At 40.8% G+C, this 19,950-nt stretch overlaps 1 protein-coding gene across 3 annotated transcripts; it reads left to right on the plus strand.

Annotated features, from left to right (window-relative positions):
* The first annotated feature begins 756 nt into the window (after positions 1-756).
* On the plus strand, positions 757-17,725 carry abcb11a (ATP-binding cassette, sub-family B (MDR/TAP), member 11a). 3 transcript variants are annotated; one of them, XM_018741658.1, is made up of 28 exons: positions 757-910; positions 6,190-6,277; positions 6,439-6,460; positions 6,594-6,642; positions 7,185-7,426; positions 7,573-7,657; positions 8,188-8,321; positions 8,662-8,833; positions 9,113-9,237; positions 9,438-9,612; positions 9,883-9,996; positions 10,107-10,217; positions 10,319-10,444; positions 10,589-10,792; positions 10,884-11,054; positions 11,264-11,477; positions 11,564-11,645; positions 12,035-12,155; positions 12,482-12,646; positions 12,746-12,850; positions 12,973-13,134; positions 13,280-13,483; positions 13,603-13,844; positions 14,209-14,365; positions 15,151-15,348; positions 15,667-15,873; positions 16,028-16,174; positions 16,745-17,725. In XM_018741658.1, the coding sequence occupies exons 2-28, from the start codon at positions 6,214-6,216 to the stop codon at positions 16,943-16,945; spliced, it is 3,999 nt and encodes a 1,332-aa protein (XP_018597174.1). In that variant the 5' UTR covers positions 757-910; positions 6,190-6,213; the 3' UTR covers positions 16,946-17,725. The 3 variants fall into 3 exon arrangements, with proteins under 3 accessions (XP_018597174.1, XP_018597175.1, XP_018597177.1); XM_018741659.1 differs by having other exon boundaries at positions 11,264-11,471; positions 16,745-16,945; XM_018741661.1 differs by lacking the exons at positions 757-910; positions 6,594-6,642 and having other exon boundaries at positions 6,263-6,277; positions 16,745-16,945.
* Positions 17,726-19,950: the final 2,225 nt, after the last annotated feature.

A 19,950-nucleotide genomic window follows, 5' to 3' on the forward strand; every position in this document is an offset into this window, starting at 1 on the left:
TTTCCCACAAAGTTTAGACCCGTGAAAATATTTTCTTGCAGTGCAATACCGTCTACAAGAGATGTCAGTCTGAACTCTCACCGCAAGAGAAAACTTGTCAAAGGCTTGACAGAATTAACAAACTCTTATTTATTCTGCTTTTGGCTATATTTCTACAGTATACTGGCTCTGCTATTGTATATAGCTTTAGTACACAGAAAAAATAAAATGCTTTCTTTTTCCCAAATCATTGATTTTTGAATGCCATTTGAACATCTACTGTACCGTATGTAGATTGTTCATCTATAAACATATATGTGTATACATCGGTTATTTTGAAACACCTATTTTGAAACATATACCTCTTCCCTCTGTCAAAGACTTTTCTAGTGTTTGTCAAAGTATGATGCAATATATTCACTCAAGTACTATTGTATCAAGTACCATGAAGACAATTTCTTGCGGACAACTTTGAAGAAAACTTAATGAAACCGATAGATGGAAAACAGCCTTATGTCTACAAATTCATGCATTAATCCACATCAAAGAAAGCAGATTTCTATTCTTGGTAAATCTTCCAATAGCAGAAACTACAAGGCCTTCTCCTGAAAAGAATGGCACCTGCTGTGGTGAATGTTTATACATCAGGAAATGAATTCCACGACTGGGTTGCCATGGGACGTGATCCAACATGCTGCAGCGCCTAAAAAAGACTGCCTTGATCTTCCCATAAGAGGATGTCAGTCCAATGAAAATATAAGAGGCAGAGCTCGCCAAGCCGATGCACCAAAGCACCTACTGTGTAGACAAAGGGAATTAAATAAAAGGTGGCCTATGGCAAAGTGCTGCTCCAGAGGCCTACAGCGAAACAAGGCAACGTGAGCAGGAGTGCAGCGAGAAGTGCCAATGCTGAATCTGCAAAAAAGAACAGGTATGAAAGCTTTTAATATTTTAATGACAATGCCCTGTTTGAATGGACAATTTTAATTTTCCTTCTGGAATTTTAAATGAGATGGGCACGCTGGCGTAGTGGCGCAGTGGGTTGGACCGGGTCCTGCTGTCCGGTGGGCCTGGGGTTTGAGTCCCGCTTGGGGTGTCTTGCGACGGACTGGCGTCCCGTCCTGGGTGTGTCCCCTCCCCCTCCGGCCTTACGCCCTGTGTTACCGGGTTAGGCTCCGGTTCCCCGTGACCCCGTAAGGGACAAGCGGTTCAGAAATGTGTGTGAATTTTAATTGATTCAGTTAGTAGGATGCATGTTTCCTGCTTAGCTTTAGATGCAGATTTAAATAGCCTTGCAGGTTTGTGTCACAGCACCAAAAATAACAACTGTACATCACATGACCTACCAGTTGACACAGTCTTGTTTGCTTGACCTCTGCGATGTCTCTGTCTTTACGCGTGTCTGTCTTTGGTGAGGCAGAGTATCCTACTGTCCATAGCAATTGATAATTGATAAGTTATTTTTCCTCATTTATATCTGACTATTTTTACTGGAGGAATTCACAGTGATTACCTTGCTCAAAGTTACTAGAGCAGCGGCAGAAGCGGGACATGAAATGCAACTTTCACACCACAGGAAACAACTTTATTTGGTTCCAAACTATGTAATTAGTAAATGAGCATAAATTAAAATAAAAAATGAAAAGTTTAACTTTCCAGGGAATAATCTGTCTGAAATATTTTTTGTGAAGTTTTTTTTTTTGCTCAAATTTTGCCCTCTAAACTGCATTATTTAAAGGAAACGAATTCTGAACAACATGAATGTGTTGGGCAGCTGGTAATGTAGTAGTTAGAGCTGCTGCCTAACCGCTATACAGGTTGCGGGTTTAAATTTCACCTTTGGCTCTAGTACTCTTGAGCAAGGCACTTACCCAAAATTGCTCCAGTAAAATTAGCTGGCTGTACAAATGGGTAAATAATTGTAAATAGATTAACATTGTAAATCACTCTGGAGAAAAATGTCAGCTAAATGAACAAATGTAAAATCAAATAAAAAATGTGGACGTTGCAAAATACCTATTTTCAAACCATCTGTGATGCACATTCATTTAATGTCCTATTTTTGGAATCACAGTTATAAACTAATTCAGCAGGTATGGATGACTAGTTATTTTTGTCTTACTTCAGTGTCATTATTCCAGTTTTTTCATGTAGTTTAACTGATAGAATATTGTACAAATAAAGGGAATATATATCCTAACTGAAAGTTTTCCCTGTGCCTGCTCTCTGGCGGGTCTGAGATTTGAGTGCTGCTTCGGTGCCTTGTGACAGACTGATGTCCTGTCCTGGGTGTCCATCCCCCCCCCCAGCCCTGCACCTTGTGTTACTGGGTTAGGCTCCAGTTTGCCGTGACCCCGCTCATTATAAGCGGTTGTACACATTGTGTGTGTGTGTGTTTGTGTGTGTGTCATATCCAATACAACGGTCAGCAGTTTCAGTACACAGATATTTCTGGAAGTTTATTTTATGTTGATTATTTACCTATTGGGGTGTTGTGGTGCAGCGGGTCTGGCCACGTCTGGCTCTCCGGTGGGTCTGAGGTTTGAGTCCTGCTTGGGGTGCCTTGTGATGGACTGGCGTCCCGTCCTGGGTGCGTCCCCTCCCTCGCTGGCCTTGCGCCCTGTGTTGCCGGGTTAGGTCCAGTTCGCCGTGACCCTGCTTGGGATGAGTGGTTTCCGACGCTGTGTGTGTGTCTGTGTGTGTATTTACCTATTTCCCTGGGCAAAAAAAACACTGCAAAAAGGTGTTATGTTAGTGTTATGACAAATGTTTATTTATTGTTTCAGATTGGGATATAGAACTCACCTGTAAACTGACCCCTCTGGTTAAATAACTCAAATCAATGAATCTCATTCTATGCATTAACTTATTACCTGTTGGATGAGTAGCTACATCTGTTAAGTTTAAGGGCCATATAATTTTATTACAAGAAAAACACTAGGAATTTTATCTGTTGAATAGGGAACGAGATAAGAGGGACACAGACTAAATCAACAATAAAAGACGCAGGTAAATTATAAATTAGTTCTTGAGGCAAAGGGGCTGCTGGTGAAAGGAAGAGGATTAAAAGAATAAAAAAGGTATAGTGTCTTTTGATTTTTTCCGACTCTACGTCTGAATGCTAGTAAAAAGAAGACACTGTAAACAATCTCTTTTGTTACTAAGACAGTTGTTCAAATTATTAATTTGAGTGTTTATTTTTATTGAGTAATAATAAAAGTGTATACATATGACATATACTCACAATGTTCATTGGTTCGTTACTGCAATCAACAGATAATACATTTAAGGTGTAGTCACTAGTATTTATTGTTATAATATAATTTTGCTTATGATGCCATGGTATCACTATTTGGCCCTTGTGTGTAATGCATATGTATGAGTATAACCAGAATCTGTCAAAACTGTGCTATGAATAATTGTAACAGTAACATTTGTATTTTACAAGTTAAAACATTTAAAACTAGTGACAACAGCAGGGGTATAGAACGTGTCATGGTAATTACATTTATAAAAGAAAACATATTGAGATTAATTTGCTGTTTACAAAACTTTACTTGTATCTACATAACTGTTGATTCGCTGACATTTGTAACTATAAACTTTGCTTATCCTGAATCTACACAAATACATTTATATGGAAATGTTCCCAGTCACTTACTCTACTGGCTATCACTGCTTTACAACTTCATGTATATCTACTGTTTGCTTTTCTCGTAACATTTAGCCTTTCTGTTTTTCTGATATGCAAGCGTGTTCTGTAGCTCAGCAGTGCTAAGTGAAGACATTTTTTCTGGACTTGTATTAATGACCAGGAGATGTCTGTCATTTTTCCGATTTTTAAATTTTTACTTAAATCATCTGGTAAACATACAGTATATACATACTTGTCCACTGCTTCACGTAATATTCAGCTTCTCAAATAGTGCTGTTTCAGACATAAATACAGTTCTAATCAATTCAATTTATTTTTATGGAGTGCTTTTCTCACGCCAGTGAAACAGAGTGCTGACTAAAGGATCGGGAGACTTAAGGCAAATAAAGTAAAAGGTCAGCTATACATGAAATTATTGTAAGAACTATGTCAGTTGTTAAAGCTATTAGTGAGCCAACTGGCCACGGAGGAAAAGGAACGAAAGAAACTACCAACTGAAAGGCAAGGGAGGAAAAACCTCTGATCCATGAGGTTTCTTTTATTTTCCATTTTCAAGCTAGAGCAAGTATAAATTTTGCACCAGAGTTTTCAAGGGAAGAGAAGATTCGTCAGAAGCATTTCTGACAACGCAAGGTGTCATTATCTTCTCTCAGTCGTAGGCTTCTTGAGGGTCAGGGTCAATGGCATTTAACCACCGCTGTCGCTGCAATCGTCCGGGCAGTATTAAAGACATGCATTTTGTGGGTAAAAATTGCCTAACCTAGATATCACAAATAATTCCTGAATAAGCAGTTCATGGGGGCGCAGTGGTGCAGTGGGTTGGACCGGGTCCTGCTCTCCGGTGGGTCTGGGGTTCGAGTCCTGCTTGGGGTGCCTTGTGACAGACTGGTGTCCTGTCCTGGGTGTGTCCCCTCCCCCTCCAGCCTTACACCCTCTGTTGCCAGGTTAGGCTCTGGCTCCCTGCGACCCCGAAGGGGGCAAGCGGTTCAGAAAATGTGTGTGTAAGCAGTTTGTACTCAGTGCATTTATATTATTAAGTCTGTGCATATAATGTAAATGTCACAGTACTTTTTAAGCAACTCATGTTTGTTCAAAGATCATTTCAACGGAAAAACTTGTGGTGAACTTGAGTTTCAAGAGACTTTGTTTCAGAGATTGCATTCAACTTCCACAACATAAGGCCTTCAGTGCACTTTTGTTAAGCTTTCATTTCTTCCTACGGTATGTCCATTTTAGTTTGATACATACCGATCTTGGACCTATAATGAAAAATTTGTTTGATGATATTGTGGCTCGCAGCGCCGTCGGTTTGGATGGGGCGAAGAAGGGCGCAGAGGCAGCGTTCCTTTCAAACGTTTTATTAGAACACTGACGTACAGGGAAATAATGCTCTCGGTCCGAGGACCCCGTTTCCTCCAGGACCTGCGCGTCTAGCCACCCTTCCCAGCCTGCTTAGCGCCCCCAGGCTCTCTCCTCTTTCTCCCCTTGGCAGACGCAAACACCCCCTTATATTCCCTGGACATCACCCAAATCGAACAAATTACAATAAACACTCTTCCCACTGAGAACAGTAACGCAGGTCGTTACAATACGTACTTTACCAAAGTTGATAAATTGTTTTTCAGTTGTTTTCTGGGGGTCAATCAATCCATCACATGTTGCTAACATGTTTTCCATGTTGTAGCTTGCATCTCTTCATGACCTTAGGCATCTCTGCCAGCAATTCCCAAGTGAGAGAACAAAATGTCTGTCCAGCGCTCTGTTCCTTGTAACATTGCTTTTCTGGCCAGAAGAAGAAGACAACGTGCAAGATAGAGAAAACAAGTATGGAATTGTTATGTCAGCTGTTGAATACCTTAAAGGAAGTTACTTAAACAAAATGAAAGACATTCCAAGGAGGAAACGGAGGATTTTCACTCATTTCTTCCTGGGTAATGGCAGGGGATGGAACAAGATTATCCATAAGAGCAAAGTGGAAACAATCACAAAGCTGCTTTCTGTGTCAGAGAAGAGGATGAAGTGGCTCCGTGGGGAAGTGTGGAAGATGCCAGAGATTGCGAAACAATTTAGGACCGTTCAGGGCTGGACGGAAGACGGCACAGGAAAAAAATGGAACTCTGATAGTCAAGTCTGATATTTAGCGCAGAAATTACTGATACTGGTCTGAAGCAGGGGGGTGCGGTGGCGCAGTGGGTTGGACCGCAGTCCTGCTCTTCGGTGGGTCTGGGGTTCAAGTCCCGCTTGGGGTGCCTTGCGGCAGACTGGCGTCCTGTCCTGGGTGTGTCCCCTTCCCCCTCCGGCCTTACGCCCTGTGTTGCCGGGTAGGCTCCGGTTCCCTGTGACCCCGTAAGGGACAAGCAGTTCTGAAAATGTGTGTGTGTGTGTGTGTAGTATGTTGTTGTTTTAGTAGTTTACTGGCATCTCCAAAGGAAGCCGTGTTTCACGGCCACATAGGTACTGATGATGATGTTCTTTCTTAAATAAACATGCATTGTTTTTCTCAGCTCAGTAAATCAGTCAAAATAATTGTTTTCTTTTTTCTTTTTCTTTTGTAGAAGTGCAGTCCTAGATTCACAGATATGAAGAAGTCTGATTTAAACTCTGTAGAAGATGACACAGGCCAAGCATCCCAGCTAAGTGAAGGTAATGTGGTACACATGTAGGTATGGTTTGTACCAGTGAGAACTGTTGTCTTGAGCAGCAAATTCAACCTACCTGTTGCTGAATACAAAAAATGTGCTGAATGATAAAGTAATTGAAAGCTATGCAGTTTTTTTCCTAATTGGGTTTTAAATATTTTTCAGATTATTCAGACAATGAAAAGAGGTGAGTTTGGTTTCTACTTGTAAAAATGATTGGTAAATGTTACCGTAAGCCTGTTATTTACCTCATTTTGTCATTTTTTATATCGCTGTCACATCTGAATTCATTGTATATTTCTAATATTTTTTGACTGTAGGAGTGAAAATAAGGAAGAAAAAAACTTCAGTGTTGCATTTTATGAGTTGGTAAATACCATCAGTCATTAAAACTATGCACAATTTACACACTTTTTAAAGTCCAAAATACACATTACATATATTCCTTCTTCCATTTTTCAGTTTTGATGTGCTGTAATTATTTCAGCTCATAAACAATGATATAATGAATGATTGAAATTAATGACAGGTCAACAAAAATGATGCAGCTATATAAAATTATGTACAAATGAACAGGAAAGAAAGTTTTTAGTACAAAATGAACAAATATGGACATTTTACACTTTTATTTTATTGGTCATGATTTCCACATGCACTTCAGTACATAGTGACACTGAAGTATGTTCTGTGAGAAAAATAGAACTTTTTACCTACCTGACTGAATCTAGAATATTAAATCCAGTCAACTATATTATGTAATCTTCTTTTTCATTATTGTTGACTTAACAATATTGTGATCAGTTTTCCCCTGTATAGTCAAGCCATTTTGAAAGGTGTGTTCCAGGTGGCTGATGTCTGTCTGTCACACCAGACTTTAAGCCCCGATGTTGTGTGATCTCTGTACCACACAGTTTCGATTTGCAACAGGAAAAGATATCTTGATGATGGTGGTGGGTGGAGTATGTGCTCTCATCCACGGGGCTGCAACCCCTCTCATGCTCCTTGTCTATGGCCTGATGACCAACACCTTTGTGGCCTACGAAATGGAGGTCCAACAACTGACAGATCCCAATAAGACCTGCATCAACCAAACCATCAGCTGGATCAATGGCTCTGTCTTTCAGCAGGCTGACAACAGCACACTGGCTTGTGGGTATGTGAATACTGAGATTTGCTCACAAAATTCAACATTTTTAAGCTATGTAAAAATTCATTGTGATTCATTGTGAATTATAGTATTGCACCATGTTTGTTAACATGACTTTTTATGAAATCATATATATTTATTTTTTTCAACAGTGTGGACATTGGGGCTGAAATGACCATGTTTGCCTATTACTATCTTGGCATTGGGCTAGGAGTCTTAGTTGTTAGTTACTTTCAAGTAAGTGACATCTTTCCATAAAAGAAAAATTTTAGGTATACTGCAAGTGACTAGGAAGATCTTTAAAGACTTGTCATTGGAGCTGGTGTTAGATGTATTGAGAAAAGTTTCAAAAGATAATGTTTTATGATAGTTCATCAGAAAAACAGTCAAAAAGTTTAAAATGTTTCTAACTTTCTGGGCGCATAAAACCTGAATAACAATTTCTGTACAATTTAAAAAACGTTTTTCATCCTGTCAAAAAACTATAAGTGGCAACATTTTTGTTTGCTGTGCAATTATATACATTTTTAACTTTTCTTTGGTGGAATTATGAATTATTTATTTTCTTGAAATGAGAGTGCCCACAATAATAGTAAAACTGGATTTTGTACAGGTGGCATGCCTCATGCGCCCAGTCCTCCATTCCTACATACAGTATCTGTGTACTACATCTGAACATCTTTCTTTCTTCCAAGCTGTTTACCTCTATTAGTTCATTGTGCTTTCACTTAAGTTGCCTGAGTTATTTGCCAACTTCTTCATTTCAGATCGCTCTTTGGGTGTCAGCTGCTGCAAGGCAGGTACAGAGGATGAGGAAAACATACTTTCGAAAGATAATGTGCATGGAAATTGGGTGGTTTGACTGCACCTCCGTTGGAGAGCTAAACACCAGAATATCAGAGTTTGTATTGAACTCTTTATTCACTCTTTAGGCATGTAGTAGGAATATGAAAGGAATAAATACTGTTTTATCATCCAGAAGCTTTGTACAGGTGTATTTCTTAACAAATTATATTCATGGGAATGTGTTACCTGTCTCATGTAGAAGGCATTGTATATTGCAGTTTTTCTTACTGTCGCAAATAAATAATGACTTTTTTAAAACCTTTTTACTCTTTGTATTCTCACTTTTTAATATCATCATATCACAACTGAGCATTGTAGACACAGGAAAGCTGTGACAGTATCTTATCCTCTGCAGAAAAGGTGGAAATAATTTCTCTTTTCTAATTTCACAACAGTGATATCGACAAGATTAACAACGCCATTGCAGACCAGGTGTCCATTTTCATTGAAAGGGTCTCAACCTTTGTCTTTGGCTTCATGGTGGGTTTTATTGGAGGATGGAAGCTGACTCTGGTGGTCATTGCAGTCAGCCCTCTAATTGGGCTTGCTGCTGGGTTAATGGCCATGGTAAGAAGTTAGACTTTTCACTAAATATTTCCATGTATATCTTAATAGTTTATTCTTAACATAGATTTTTAAAAAAAAATTATTCTTTTGAATCAAAGAATTTAAGGGTTCTAATTTGGTTCCCTTTCATGATATTTTGTCTTGGATATGCAATCAGCATCTTAGATCAACGTGCATCACAATAGCCAAACAGCTCTGTAATATAGACATGGGTGTTAAGGAAAGATGCCTTCTGTTTTCAAGTGAACATAAGTTTTTATGTATTATTGTATTGCTCAGGCAGTGGCGAGACTCACAGGTCGAGAACTTAAGGCCTATGCCAAGGCCGGGGCTGTGGCAGACGAAGTGCTCTCCTCTATCAGAACTGTGGCAGCCTTTGGAGGCGAGGATAAGGAGACTAAGAGGGAAGCTGCACTGATTTTACTTTAGATAGTACTGAAAGAGGATTCATTTCAAATGCTGAAGGAACTGCAGTCCACATGAGTGAATGGGCTATGAATGCGCTATGTGAAAAGAAGAAAACAGTCATTTGGTAATAAATACCTACTATATGCTACTTTCTCCAAAGGTAGAGGAAAACTCATTACTTTCTATGTTTCAACAGGTATGACAGAAACCTTGCCACAGCTCAGAGCTGGGGTATCAAGAAGGGTGTGATTGTTGGTGCGTTTCAAGGCTGCATGTGGTGCATCATTTTTCTTTGCTATGCTCTGGCTTTTTGGTACGGAGCAAAACTGGTCCTTGACACAAAAGAGCTGTCTCCTGGAACCCTCATCCAGGTACACTATACTGAAGATGTACTGGTGTACTGTCAGTGTTGGCCAAGTTGTTGACCACACTCAATTCTACAGTACTCATCAGGTCACACTGATGCATGATAAATTTGTGTTGTTCTGTTGACCATTCTAGAGCTTTACTGAATGCTGAAAAGTTTTCACATTTCAACTCTAATTGAGTAACTGCTGAGGTGATTAAGTACATTTCTGTGAGATGAGATGGGAAAATAGATGTGAGTTGGTGTTTGTATCTGCATGCATCTTTGCCTCCAGGTTTTCTTCGGGATTCTCATCGCAGCAATGAACTTGGGACAGGCCTCACCCTGCCTGGAGGCTTTTGCTTCTGGTAGAGCTGCTGCTAAGAATATTTTTGACACCATCGATAGGGTAAGGCATTCAGAGTTTATGACTCATTTACAAAATTTTAGTGAAAGCTTAAATTTTGTGAAATTTTTCATTTGTTCATTTGTAACATTGCCCTATCGGTTAATCTCCAGGAGCCACAAATCAACTGTTTCTCAGAGGAAGGGCACAAGTTAGATAAAGTAAAAGGAGATATTGAATTCCATGGTGTCACATTCCATTACCCATCCCGACCAGAGGTTAAGGTACTCCACGATGTTTAGAGCTTGCTTGAGAGTTAATTTTTGGGTGTTGCATTCTGTCTCTTCAGTGGAACATTTATTTAAAACCTAATATTTTTGTTTAGATTTTAGATGGATTGAACATGCTGATTAAATCAGGGGAAACCACTGCATTTGTTGGACCCAGCGGTTCAGGCAAAAGTACTGTTGTGCAACTCATACAGAGGTTTTATGACCCAAAAGAAGGAATGGTAAAAAAAGCTTTTTAACTCACTCTTATTCTTTGAAAAAATTATTTAATAAGATATAATAAAATGCAAGTAAGGTGCACATCAGTATGGCTGTGAGATAAATGTGGGATGCTGTACTGTACAACATGGCTTTTTGTCATGCAGGTGACCCTGGATGGGCATGATATCCGCAGCCTGAACATCCAGTGGCTTCGCTCCCTGATTGGGATTGTGGAGCAGGAGCCTGTATTGTTCGCCACAACAATTGGTGAGAACATCTGCTTTGGGCGACCAGGAGTCTCTATGGAAGATGTTGTAAAGGCAGCCAAGGAGGCCAACGCCTACAACTTCATCATGGACTTGCCCCAGGTAGAACATATTAACTGTGGAAACTATGTATTATAACACACGAACATACAGTTTTACATGCTACAAAAATCGGATGTCTTTGGTATCTCAGAAATTTGACACCCTAGTTGGGGAGGGAGGTGGTCAGATGAGTGGTGGGCAGAAACAGAGGATTGCCATTGCTCGAGCGCTGGTGAGGAACCCGAAGATCCTGCTGTTGGACATGGCCACTTCTGCCCTAGACAATGAGAGTGAGGCAGTGGTGCAGGAGGCTCTTGACAAAGTGAGCAAAACCTACAAACCCTAACACGTCACAGAGATCATTTATGAAGGCGTGTAGATATCATACTTTAATTTCCAAAAAAGATGATTTATATAACATTTAAGAGATTGCAGCAGTGACCAGCATACATTAATACTCATTAAAACTCTCTTGTGGTCTTTGTACACCCAGCCTTTTGAGATTGATGTGGGCCTGCATTGGTTGTTTAGGTTCGCTTTGGCAGAACAACCATCAGCATTGCCCACCGGTTGTCTACCATTCGAAATGCTGATGTCATCATTGGCTTTGAGCATGGAAAGGCTGTGGAAAGGGGCACACACAATGAACTCCTGGACAAGAAGGGTATTTACTTCACCCTGGTCACGCTGCAGAACCAGAGCAGTGATGCATCAAGTGATGCACCCAGCGATGAAGCAGGCCAGTGTGGGTCTATGCTGTGTCATTTCATTTCTAATTCTACCAAAGATTTCCCTGTCTGATTTATCAGTCATCCTCATATTTACTTCCAGCTCTTCAAAATGATGCCACTGAGGAGCCATGTGTTGAGAGGACTAACAGTTTCAGCAGGAAAAGCTTTAAATCTAAGCTAAGGTGAAGCTGCAGATGTTATGTACTTACATTTCAATAGCCATTTGCTAATATTTAATGACAGGGAATAAAATACATCATAGTAATGTCAAGATGAACACACACTCAGAACAGCTTGTCCCATATGGGGTTGCGGGGAGCCGGAGCCCAACCTGGCAATACAGGGCGAAAGGCTGGAGGGAGAGGGGACACAAGTCCGTCGCAAGGCGCCCCAAGCAGGACTCGATCCCCAGACCCACCGGAAAGCAGGACCCGGTCCAACCCACTGCACCACTGCACCACCACCCCCCCGCTCAAAATGAACATATTATTGCAAAAAAGATTAATATGAATTTGTAAAATGCCAAACTGTAGTGCATTTTTGAGTGTGAACTTGCTTGTGTTCTTTAAAGGTCTTCTCTCCGTTTGCGGTCAGAGTCAACATTGTCCCTTAAAAACCGTCCTCATGCTCTGACTGCATCACTCAAAATTGGACCAAACAACTTCAATATGACAGAAGATGAAGCCGAAAAGGTGGTGTATCTTAGTATGAAGGACAGCAGTGATCACAATAGAGTTACAGTGCAGCCAGTCTCAGTACAGTTCCTGTGGGCAGAGAGCAGTATGTAATCATCACAAGTGAACATTTTTATATTTCATAGTACAATGCAGTAAAATATGACAGGTTTTAGTGTTGTCAAAGGATTTTTTTGTTGATCCCACCAAATTTAATGGAGTTGGCTATAGCCTATGTTGTCCCATTTACTACCTGTCCTTAAGTTTTTAGAAAAAAATCACTGCCTTCCGTATAGCACATTATACCAAAAGCTAAGCTGTCAGTTTGTTGTTTTAATAAACAGGACTCAGGGGACAGTACAGAGGAGCAAGCAAAACCAGCACCAGTGTCCCGTATTCTCAAGTATAACAGGCCTGAATGGCCCTACATGCTTCTGGGATCCCTGGGCGCAGCAATAAATGGGTCTGTCAGTCCCATCTATGCTGTTTTGTTCAGCAACATTCTAGGGGTGAGAAATTTGAGTCTTCATGTTTCTCAAGTGGCTCTCAGTCTTCTAAAATATGAAGTATGTTATGATAGATTTATATTTTACTGCTTGAAAATGCAGGCATTTTCGACTGAAGATCTGGACATGCAGAGGAACCAGATCAATGGCATATGCATATTGTTCATCATTGTAGCCGTTTTGAGCTTCTTCTCACAGTTCTTACAGGTAGGCTCATTAGGAACGTTTGTGTGCCAGCCCACAACACACACGGCGAAAGAGGGGCAAAGAAAGTGATCTAACTCATTCCAGTGTCTCATTTGGAAAACTGACATGGAGTGTTGTTGAAGGGGTATGCATTTGGGAAGTCTGGGGAGCTGTTGACACGGAGGCTCAGAAAGCTGGGATTCCAAGCCATGCTGAAGCAAGAGATTGGCTGGTTTGATGACCCCAAAAACAGTCCTGGTACTCTGACCACAAGGCTGGCCACAGATGCATCCATGATTCAAGGGGTAAGATTCTCCATGCTCTGAAATGGTTTTTGTGGAGCTGTATAATTTAGTAAGGAATCACTCCTTGGAATTTCAAAGACAATTGCTCACGATTTCCGTCATAGTTTCTGTTTGGAGAGTAAATGGTTTGCTTTCTCCACCTCAGGCCACAGGATCACAGATTGGAATGATCGTTTCCTCCTTAACCAACATAGGGGCCTCGCTCATTATAGCGTTCTACTTCAGCTGGAAGCTAAGCCTCCTGGTGGTTTGCTTTCTGCCACTCATTGGACTGTCGGGGGCCTACCAGGCAAAAATGCTAACAGGTTTTGCCAATGAAGACAAGAAAGCCTTGGAGGAAGCTGGGCAGGTGAGCACTGCTGCCCTACTACACTGCTAATTACCGTGACTTCTGCTCAGAGAACATTGTTCAGCGTTGTTATCAATGAACACTGTACTGCACCTCTGGATCTTCTTGCCCGCTCACAGGTTTCCAGTGAAGCTCTTTCCAACATCAGGACCATTGCAGGGCTGGCGAAGGAGAGCGTCTTTGTGGATTTATATGAGAAACAGCTGGAAACCCCTTATCAGGCAGCCAAAAAGAAGGCTATTGTTTACGGCATCTCTTTTGGATTTGCACAATGTGTCATTTTCATGGCCTTTGCAGCTTCCTTTCGATTTGGTGCTTATCTTGTCACCTCTGAAGGACTGCATTACATGATGGTTTTCAGGTAGGTTTGGCATATTAATTAAACCCCTACTGGATGTAAGCATTTCAGAAGCAAACTGGTATGAAATTACTAGCCTGGGCATAACCAAATTTCCAATTTTAAGAATTTAAGGTGTTTGTGAAGTAATGAATTACATTATTTTCACCCATACTGAAATCTCAGACATAAATCTCATTTAGCAAACCCTGATCCTGCATGCTTAAATGTGGACTGCACTTGACATGACCACCCAATCTGTGTCCAGAACTTGACTGTGGTGTACTTTAAATGCACTGATGTATTGATTTATGTAAACTGCTGTTTTTTATGGTGACCTTGTGTATAACTGTTAGCATGTAAGTTTGCTGTGCTCCTGCTTCTACAGAGTGATTTCAGCCGTTGTGATCAGCGGGACAGCACTGGGAAGGGCCTCGTCCTTCACCCCCAGTTACGCCAAGGCCAAAATTGCAGCAGCCCAGCTTTTTAAGCTCCTTGACAGAGTCCCAAAAATAAGCCTCAGCCTGACAGAGGGCATAAAATGGGTGAGAAGGATCTGTTGTGACCCTACCTTTTCAAAGTGTTTTTCCACTGCTCTAGTGTATAAACCTATTGTCAGGATCCCTGAGGACCAGACTTGAGGTAAAATCAGGGGATGTCACCCCGAAGCCACTCAGCCACGTCAAGCACACCTGAACTCAATAAAAGCCAAAATCCCAGCACCATAAAACGAGTGACGGCAAACATCTAGTTGCAGATTATTGATCAGCTCTTCACTGCATTTCCTAGCAATCTCATAGTGAATCTTGTTCCGTATCAACTCACATACTTCTGAAGTCCTGTTCACAGTGTATTTGTGTTCTAGTCCAGCACTCTAGTCCTGTCTGTGTCTGTCCTCTGCGCTCTCATCCCGGTCCCAGTGTTCCTACCTGGTCCATGTTGCGTTTCTGTGTATTCAGTCAGTTTCCCTTACGAGAACACTTAGCACATCCCTTCACTCCATGCTCCTTGTCTCACTTTGTCCTGTTCTTTCTTTGTTTGCACAATACACACACACATATATATATATATATATATATATATATATATATATATTCATCCTGCTTTTAAGAACATCACCCTTTTGGTCTGCATTTGGACACACAACAACACATGTCCGTCTCTGTGTTACCTCTGAATGTGACACCTTTCAAAACACTTCTGAACCAAAGAACCTGTCACATTGGAAAATAGTGTCAGCTAAACAGCAAATTAATAAATTAGATTTTTTATGATCCTGGCATCTGACGTATTTTCATTCCATGTAAAATAATTGCATTTTTCTATACAGGACTCTTTCAAAGGAGAGGTGGAGTTCATCAACTGCAAATTCACGTACCCGACAAGACCTGATATCCAAGTGTTAAATGGCCTTGTAGTGTCAGTGAAGCCAGGTGAAACCCTAGCCTTTGTGGGCAGCAGTGGCTGTGGTAAGAGCACTAGTGTCCAGATGCTGGAGAGGTTCTATGACCCCGACGAAGGCAGAGTGGTGAGCGTTTTCTTCTGCTATTCATAGTTGTTTTGTCTAATTTAAAATGACTGGAATAGAAGCCTGGAAATATTTAATCTCTCACTCCTTGTAGTCTGCATGAAATGATTATGTAGTGGTCACTGGAAATACCTTGGCTGACCTAAACCCCCACCCTCTCAGCCTGCAGTAGCTTACAGTGCTTTGGGAGACATAAGTCAGACTTTGAAGATTGCCTTTGGTTCATCACATATTTGAAAGACCCAGAGTGGAGGAATGTTTTGTTTGTGACACTTAACTGTTCTCTGATTTATTATATTACATTTATGTCTCTTTTAGCTGATAGATGGGCACCCATCTACGAATGTCAATGTGCCATTCCTGAGGTCCAAGATTGGCATTGTCTCCCAAGAACCTATCCTATTTCAATGCAGCATTGCTGAAAACATCCAGTATGGAGACAACAGTCGAGAAGTTAGCATGGATGAAGTTATTTCTGCGTCAAAGAAGGCTTTTCTGCATGATTTTGTCATGTCATTGCCAGATGTAAGTCTTTAACAGCTATTTACCCAGAAAGGGCTTTAATCAGTTGCTTGATTTTTGTAATAAGATTCCTTGCTGGCCATATCCTTCTGAAGGAATGTACTGGCTAATAACTGTGGCCACACTTAAAAGTTACTAGGCTCTCTGTCCTTGGCAGAAATACAAGACACAGGTTGGTGCCCAGGGCTCCCAGCTGTCCCGTGGACAGAAGCAGCGTATTGCCATCGCCAGGGCCATTGTGAAAAACCCCAAGATCCTTCTCCTGGATGAGGCCACGTCGGCTTTGGACACTGAGAGTGAAAAGGTTCCCAGATTATGCTAAATTTTCTAATTTTTTTAAATAAAGATCAAAGATTGATTTTGATATCAGTACATGCTCAGAGCAAACACGCTACACTTCAGTATAACATAATATACACACACAGACTGAAACCGCTTGTCCCGAGCGGGGTCGCGGCGAGCTGGAGCCTAACCCAGCAACATGGGGAGCAAGGCTGGAGGGGGAGGGGGACATCAGGTCTATTATAAGGCACTCCAAACAGGACTCAAACCCCAGACCCCCAGAGAGCAGAACCTGGCCAAACCCGCTGTGCCACCACGCCCCCCTAAAATAATTATAACCTTTAAATTTCTTTAGTATCTGACTTTAAACAAAGTTAGGTGCATGAATGTTTTTATTGGAAAACAGTAGGTTTATGTCTCACAGTACAATAGTAGGGCTTCTCCAGAAACTGAGCCTGAAACCTTTCAGCCTCAAGTCCACTGTTTTACACATTAAGCTGCTTGGTATATATGTCATGAAGAACCAGTTACCATAAAACCTTGTGTATTGCTGTAGACGTGTGTGTGACTGATGCAATGTTTCCTTCTACAGACAGTTCAGGCTGCACTGGATGAGGCCAGACGGGGCCGCACCTGCATTGTCATTGCGCACCGATTGTCCACTATCCAAAATGCTGACATTATAGCTGTCATGTCCCAAGGGGTTGTTATTGAAAAAGGAAGTCATGATGAGCTCATGGCCATGAAATCTGCCTACTACAAACTGGTCACAACAGGAGCACCCATTAGTTAGTCAGGAATTTCTAGAACTGTAGTCATTAAAGTGTCCTGCATTTATTAACACTGAGACACATTGTGAATTTCTATAATGCAGCAATATGGAAAATATTTAGAGTTTGTGACTGTGAATATCGGTCCATTTTCATTAACCATTTGTCCTGGAGAGGGTGGCGGAGATCCCAAGCCTATCCCAGAATAACTGGGTGCAAGGCTGGGAGGGTACGCACTGGATGGGATGCCAGTCCATTGCAGAGCTGACTGTGAATAGTGGAACCAAAATGTTTTAATTCTTGGCAGACTTGTATATTCTGATTACAAAGGCAGATGAGCTTTAGACATTGTCTGAGCAATGTACATTGTCAAGAACTTTTGATAATGGAGGTCATTCTTTAAAGAACAGGCAAATGTCCTGAGAAGTGATCAGATTCAGAAACAACAGATGCTGTGAAAAGCGAACAACTTAAAACAGGATGGCTAAGGTGGTCTCATTCACAAAGAGGTCAAAAATCAAAAGCACAAAGGTCTTTGGTTCTGGCTCCAATGGGGTAGAATGATCTCCCTCTCTCACTCAGCACTGCTATCTCTCTCTCTAAATTTAAGAAGCGTTTCAAAACTCACCTCTTTCAGATTCACTTTTCCCTGATCTCTTAAGTGCTCAGTAAACGTGTACATGTATGTTATCTATTTATCTATTATCTGAAATTTTGTAGGAAGGTGATCAGGTGTCTATTCTTTGTTTTAAGCACCTACTCGTAAGGTGAACATCGGTGCATAAAGTGGAAAGAAACAAACTAAGTTTATTTAAGAATCACATGTCTGTAACAATGTCTCTCTTTCTCCTAATGTAATGCACAAATTGTATTTCTTTGAGATGTACGTCGCTTTGGAGAAAAGCGTCCGCTAAATGAATAAATGTAAATGTATTCAAAAATAAAAAAGCATATATGCAGCTGTGTAATGTATACTTTTTTAAAAATTAGTTTTATGAATAGCATGGGGTCACAGGAGCATACAGAAAGAGACACAACACTGAGAAAATGCAGATATGTCCACATACATAGAGCGACGACTCAGGATCAAAAGGTTGCAATAGATCACAGGCACAGTCATGTAGCACTGTGTAATAACTTCCAGAAGGGTGTCTAGATACTAGACAGATATTGGAATTCATAAGAATTGTTGTGCAAATCAAATGTAAATTTTTCAAGAGTGAAATTTAAACAATTTACTCATCCACATGTTTACAGAGTGATGTATATCAGTTTAGGTACTCATTAGGAAGCTAACTACTTTTATGGAAATCTCTAGTTAAACCGCTCATCTAAAGATACCCATCTGGAAATAAGCTTCAACTGGACCAAATGCTATTGTGTTCATTACATAAAATGCTTCCAATCTTCCAGTGCTTCTAATTGTGTTTGCTGGTGTCCCTGGTCAAAATGAAAAAAGCGATGGAGGCTGCAAGGGAATATTTGGTATACAGATGCTCCTCGACTTAACAATGGTTCAACTTACGATTTTTCGACTTTATGATGGTGAGCTGGCGATAGACATTCAGTGGAAACTGTATTTCGAATTTTGATTTTTTTCCCCAGGCAAGTGATATGCGATCCTATATTCTTTCGCGATGCTGGGCAGCGGCAGCAATCCGCATCTCCCAGTCTGTCACGCAGAGGTGTGTTTTATACATCCATAAAGTCACAGAAAGCCCACCTGTGTCTGCTGCTACTGGTGGGAAGAAGAAGAGAAGGGCAATTACTCTTGAGGAGAAACTCAAGATTGCCCAGCATGAAGGCGGCAAGCCCGTAATAGCAATCGCACGTATGCTAGGCTATGATGTTCCATAGTGTATTAATGTATTTTCGACTTATGATATTTTCGATTTCCAATGGGTTTCGTGGAACATAACCCCATTATAAATCAGGGACCAATTGTACTTCAATTTTGGCTGTCAGGCAGCTTTGTGAGTTTAGCAAGCTCTCAACTGGGACCTCTACTGGCAGAGACGGGGTCATGGGCTGGTGGTAGGGTGCTGTCAGCAGTGTATGAGGGATTGTGGGGATTTAAATGCTTTGTTATTGACAAGCATAAAGAGTGGTATGATCAATGTAAAACTTTTTTTTTAAAAAAACAAACTTTGTATGTTAGAAAGTTCTCTATGTATGGCATTAATCATTAACTTTTATTTAAATGTGCATCCCTTTTCTGTTTAATAATTCTAGATAGTTGAATTAAATGAACTTAATGCAAGTTTTTGGCTTCCCATTATGTTAACAGTGTATTATTATTATTATAACTATTATTATTACTGATGATTTTATTGCATTGTTCTTGATAAAAATAATTTCTTGTTAATTTGAACTCTCTACAAATCTTAATGATGAAGGATTGCATAATTTGAATATGATATTGAGAGCCATAGCATTATATGATTGACTACATACTTTACAGTGGGGATAAGCAGTAGACGTGCCTGGGCTTGTCTACCAGAACAGGCCTTTAAAAATAGAAACTTACTATAGCGGCTTCATTCTGTGTACTTGACCCTTACTCTATTTCGACAATGAGTATAACTCATAGGAGGGCCTACCACATTTAGCCAGTGCCTGCTGTGTGGTGGGTCTGGGGTTTGAGCTCTGCTTGGGTTGCCTGACTGGCGTCCCGTTCCGGATGCTCCCCGCCCCCCCCGCCCCCCCCTCGGCATAGTGCCCTGTGTTGCCAGGTAGGCTCTGGCTTGTCGTGACCCCGCTCATGACAAGTGGTTATGGAAATTGGTCGGTTAGTGTCACTCATGACAGACTTGCTGATACCCAGAGATAAGGTGCCACAGAGTGGACTATTCTCAAATAATGCCAAGAAGGATTCTGTCTCAGAGTTTTAAAGCTGAATGCCGAGTTAAAGAGTTCATAAACTAAACATCGTTGTGCATATTGTACAAAGCACTCTGCTATTCAGCCAATAATCTTTTTCAAGTAGTCAAAATCAAAGTCAAAGTGAACTTTACTGGCACAGGTGAGT

This window comes from Scleropages formosus, chromosome 12, assembly GCF_900964775.1.
Source record: "Scleropages formosus chromosome 12, fSclFor1.1, whole genome shotgun sequence".
NCBI lineage: Eukaryota > Metazoa > Chordata > Actinopteri > Osteoglossiformes > Osteoglossidae > Scleropages > Scleropages formosus.

Bases quoted from the DNA above. Each gene is read 5' to 3' on its own strand.
- abcb11a (XM_018741658.1), top strand. From the start codon at position 6,214: ATGAAGAAGTCTGATTTAAACTCTGTAGAAGATGACACAGGCCAAGCA. The intron at 8,322-8,661 runs GTTTGTATTGAA...ATTTCACAACAG, and splicing joins CTAAACACCAGAATATCAGA to TGATATCGACAAGATTAACA. The intron at 13,484-13,602 runs GTGAGCACTGCT...GCCCGCTCACAG, and splicing joins CCTTGGAGGAAGCTGGGCAG to GTTTCCAGTGAAGCTCTTTC.